At 35.0% G+C, this 4724-nt stretch overlaps 1 protein-coding gene across 2 annotated transcripts; it reads left to right on the top strand.

Annotated features, from left to right (window-relative positions):
• The first annotated feature begins 599 nt into the window (after nucleotides 1-599).
• LOC121976070 (acyl transferase 4-like) lies at nucleotides 600-3357 on the top strand. Of its 2 annotated transcripts, none has more exons than XM_042528066.1 (3): nucleotides 600-781; nucleotides 1060-1513; nucleotides 2345-3357. In XM_042528066.1, exons 2-3 carry the CDS (start codon nucleotides 1073-1075, stop codon nucleotides 3185-3187), a joined length of 1284 nt encoding a protein of 427 aa, XP_042384000.1. In that variant the 5' UTR covers nucleotides 600-781; nucleotides 1060-1072; the 3' UTR covers nucleotides 3188-3357. The 2 variants fall into 2 exon arrangements, with proteins under 2 accessions (XP_042384000.1, XP_042383999.1); XM_042528065.1 differs by having other exon boundaries at nucleotides 600-799.
• Nucleotides 3358-4724: the final 1367 nt, after the last annotated feature.

Raw genomic sequence — 4724 nt, 5'->3', positions numbered from 1 at the left:
CGAATTTTCCATAGCATTTCTAATTAATGTCACTAAAATCATCTAGTGGCAATGTCGCCAACACGCTCCCAAAGCTTGTAGCGCGATTCGAGGTTTGGAAAACAAGGATCAAAACCTTCACCTCCAATGCTCTGATCCGATACTCGAGGTTCTTGTAATACGACAAAATTCACCATTGAACTTCGATGAAGTTCTTCATGGTGTCCCGTGGAATTATGGACCTCCCTGCACCACGACAATTTTATGTGGAGCACGGACTCATGATTAACCTCTAACACTACAAGAAAATAGGGTTTCATTTTTAAAACGAATACATGAGCTTTAGAAATAAATTATTACACTTCAATTTCGTAAAAAATAAATTGAATACATGAACATTAGAAATTAACTCTTACACTACTTCACCAAAATTTTAGTACTATAATAATATATGTTATCTAGAAGCAAGTGTGTGGTTTAAAATCTCATATTAACTTGTGGTTTTAAAATACTTCTTGTTTTTTTTTAATCACATGCTTCTCAAAATATTAAACATATCATATATGTATATTCTTAGTGTTTTGTTATATATAGCGATTCTCATAAGAAAAAGAATTATATATAGAGTGAAGGGGTAGGTAGGATATGAGCATGGCGTCTTGTAGGGTGACGAAGGTGCGGGAGGAGCTCCTAGTACCATTCGAGCCCACGCCGTGCGCCACGCTCCCTCTGTCTTCCATCGACCACTCCCTGGGGTTGGACTTTATGGTAGAGATGATCTCCGTGCATCCATACAATAACCGTGAGCACCGTCTTCATGGTTCGTCATTAGAAATGAGCATGCATTAGAAATGAACTATTACACTTCAATTTCCTTCACCAAAATTTTAGTATTATAATAATATATGTTATCTAGAAGCAAGTGTGTGGTTTAAAATCTCATGTTAACTTGTGGTTTTAAAATACTTGTTTTTTTTTAATCACATGCCTCTCAAAATATTAAATATATCATATATGTATATTCTTATTTTTTTGTTATATATAGCGATTCTAAGAAAAAGAATTATATATTGAGTGAAGGGGTAGGTAGGATATGAGCATGGCGTCTTGTAGGGTGACGAAGGTGCGGGAGGAGCTCCTAGTACCATTCGAGCCCACGCCGTGCGCCACGCTCCCTCTGTCTTCCATCGACCACTCCCTGGGGTTGGACTTTATGGTAGAGATGATCTCCGTGTATCCATACAATAACCGCGAGCCCCGTCGTGGTGGCGTGATATTACCGGCGGCGAAGGTCATCCGGGAAGCCTTGGCCAAGGCTCTTGTCCCGTACTACCCCGTAGCAGGCCGCCTTGTCTCCTATGGCGACCGCATGGAGGTGGTCTGCAATGGCGAGGGCGTATGGTTTGTGGAGGCGGCGGTGACAGATCGCAGCCTGAATGACTGGGAGGCGATCCCCCGTAGCGTGGTGAAAGAGGAGCTGCTTCCGAGTTGTCCCGCTCATCTGAATCAACAAGAAATGATACTGATGATGCAGGTTTGTAAATATATATATGTTCTATCATTTCAAATTTAATTATATCCTTAACCGACTTCTATAATTAATTAATTAGAAAATGGGATTGTATAGGATTATAACTAATAGACTTTCCATGTAAAATAAATTTGTGGAAATAAAAAATTAAAGGAAGAGAATAAATTAAAGGCATTTTACTTGAGATCATGATCAAAACACTTAGCTAGCTATCTGATGATCGATCTTTTAATTGTCAAACAAAAGTAAGGACATTAATAGACAGTCTTATATTATCATTTTAATCACTAAACAAACATCAAAGAAGTCATTAAGATATTTTAGCTAAAACACTTTGATCATCTTCAATTGGTTAAAATATCAATATCAAACCACCATTATTTTCATGATGCACGTAGAAGACCATTGATGCTCTTACTTTTTATTTTAACCACAAAAACATCATTTGTGTTGGCTAAAACACACTTTAATGATCATCTTGATGGACTTTTACCAGTCAAACATATAATACATGCATCAAAGAGGGGCCATTGTTTTATATTGATAGATCTAGGGTTTCAGTACGTGTTTTAATAGTGAATGCTAAATTTAACGTGAATATGAGCATTATTATAGATTTAAAGAATAAATAATGTACTAAATTTAATTAAAGATATTTTAAAAATAAATAAGATACCAAATCAATCAGTCCGTTGGTTGTAAAGTAAAACAATTGCAAAAAAAAAAAAATAGTTTTTGAATAATACTTTCCTGCAATTGCAAAATTCCTGCATTTTATAATCATAAATTATTATTCAAATAATAATGTAAATTAATTAAATTGTGCAAGCATAGGTGAACCATTTTCAATGTGCTGGATTTGTTGTTGGACTCAAATTCAATCACTTGGTGTTTGATGGCATCGGCGTTGGACAATTCTTAAAAGCCATCGGCGAGATTGCTTGTGGTCAAACTCATCCCTCGGGTATCAATCAAATCTGGTATAGAGAGACGATTCCCGCCTCTCCATTAATGCACTCAAAGTCATCACTTTCACTTCTCCCAGCCAAGTTTGACATTGTGAATTCCATGTATGATTTCTCGATTCAAACCATCGAAAGATTGAAGGAAAAAATCTCAAAAGAGACATCCAATCAATTCACCACCTTTGAGGTCGTCGCTGCAATTATATGGAAATGTCGAACACGGGCAATCAGTGCCATTGGAGATGTGTGCCTCATCGTTCCTGCTAATATTCGTCATTTATTGTTCCAACTGCCAAAGGCCGGCTATTATGGAAATTGTTTCTATCCCTTAACTATCACAGCGACAGATGAGCAAATCATGAAGACATCACTTGCAGAATTAGTCGGGCTCATTAAAGATGCTAAAGAAAGTTTACCAACAAAGTTTAAGGAATGGGCTTCAGGCAACTTCAAGGAAGATCCATATCAGATTTCAATTAGCTACAATATTTTGGTTTTGTCAGATTGGAGATGGATAGAGTTTTATGAAACAGACTATGGATGGGGAATGCCCAACTCTATTTCCCCTAAAACGCATGACTGTTCCTTCCCTTGTGGCGTCATTCTAAAGCAGCCTTTGCCTAAGGACGGTGTGCGTTTGGAAGGACAAGTGGTCATGAAGGAGCATGAGCAAAGGTTTATTGATGAAATCAACAAATGTATAAATGAGTAGGTAATGCAATATTGGAATTTATCTCATAATGGACAAATTGATTTTCCACTCGAGTAGTGGATCATCCTACCAAATATTGTTGCAACTAGTTTTACTTTCAATCTGTAATAAAGTATCATGTATACATATTTGCAATCTATGAAGTTACATTGAGAATATTGTCAAAATAATCTTGTTTAGCAATGCAAAATGTGATGGCTATTTTAGACATTGTTACATGGTACATTTATGAGTAACACTTGCTTCTAATATTGACTCGATGATGTTCTAAAATGGAACATTAATGTTAGTGTATACATTCCTTAAATGGTTGTGTTCAATCGTATTATTTGATGTGTTTGACAAAGGATTTAAATTTGGTTTGTATGTATTTTTTTAATGTGTGTTGTTGCAGAGGGATCTGGTAGAACCGACACATACAAAGGAGTTTGATATGGCATGTCCAAGTTTATGTGATTCAATCACTTAAGGTCGTTGTGTTAGGGTGTTGATAACCCTTGGAAAGGATGCTAAAGGTAGAGGGGTGAATAACTTGTTGGTGCAGCGGGGCTCGCAAGAGGGGAGGGGTGAATTGCATGCAATAAGAAAATACTGTAATACCTCAGTTCTGAGATTTTGATTAAGTATGATTTAAAAGATTAGATGGTACTATCCATATCATCAAAGTGCACCTTCCTTTTCGGAAGTCCAAACTTAAGAACTCCAAAGTAAAGGACAATTATAAAGGGATAGTGAATGTTTAGAAAGGAACTGCTCAACTAATATTGATTCCAATGGCAAAAAAAAATAATTAAGTTGTGCTCAAATTTATTTGATAAGGTAATTAAATTAAGTCAAATTGAATCTAAAATAAATTAAGTTGTGGAAATAATTATTCAAGTTTGGCTTGATTTTTCTTTTTATTTTATGATCTCGAACTTGGTTTGTCTAAATATTATTAAACTCTTAGTTCAAACTTATTCGATTGTTAGAAAATTTTATAGTTTTAAACTTGCTTAATTAGTTATACAACCTTGTTTGTTTATTTTGAATTTTTTTTAGTTATTTGTCATGTTTATGAGAGTGTTGTTGATAAATATGATTCATAAGTTTTGTTCGTGAATATTATTCATGATCAATTTAGAATCCTTGTTCATGAATATTAACTAGCTTAATTGACTTTATATATATTAAATGAACATAAATAAATTCCTGTTAAGTTGTACATCAAATTTATTCATGAGCATTTGATTGATTTACGGCCTCTTAAATGCACACGGTTATGAAATCCTACATATCATTGAACAAACAAACAAATAACAAAATCACATAAATTATGTGGATGCATGGGATACAATGACAATCATGTTCTTGAACAGGGGCAATGGTGACCGCTTATCTAATTGAGCACTTGTTTCTTTTTCAAGGCTACATAAATAATGCCATATCGGGGCTAGTAGAAGGGTTAGGTCTCTATAATTGCAATGGAAGCTATCAACAACATGTTTATTACAACTGTTTGAATATTGCATTGTCTCACTTGGCATCTTAAACATTG

Source organism: Zingiber officinale, chromosome 4B (assembly GCF_018446385.1).
Source record: "Zingiber officinale cultivar Zhangliang chromosome 4B, Zo_v1.1, whole genome shotgun sequence".
Taxonomy (NCBI): Eukaryota; Viridiplantae; Streptophyta; class Magnoliopsida; order Zingiberales; family Zingiberaceae; genus Zingiber; species Zingiber officinale.
Note: the sequence above shows the minus strand (reverse complement) of the source record. Positions and strands in the feature narration are given on the sequence as shown.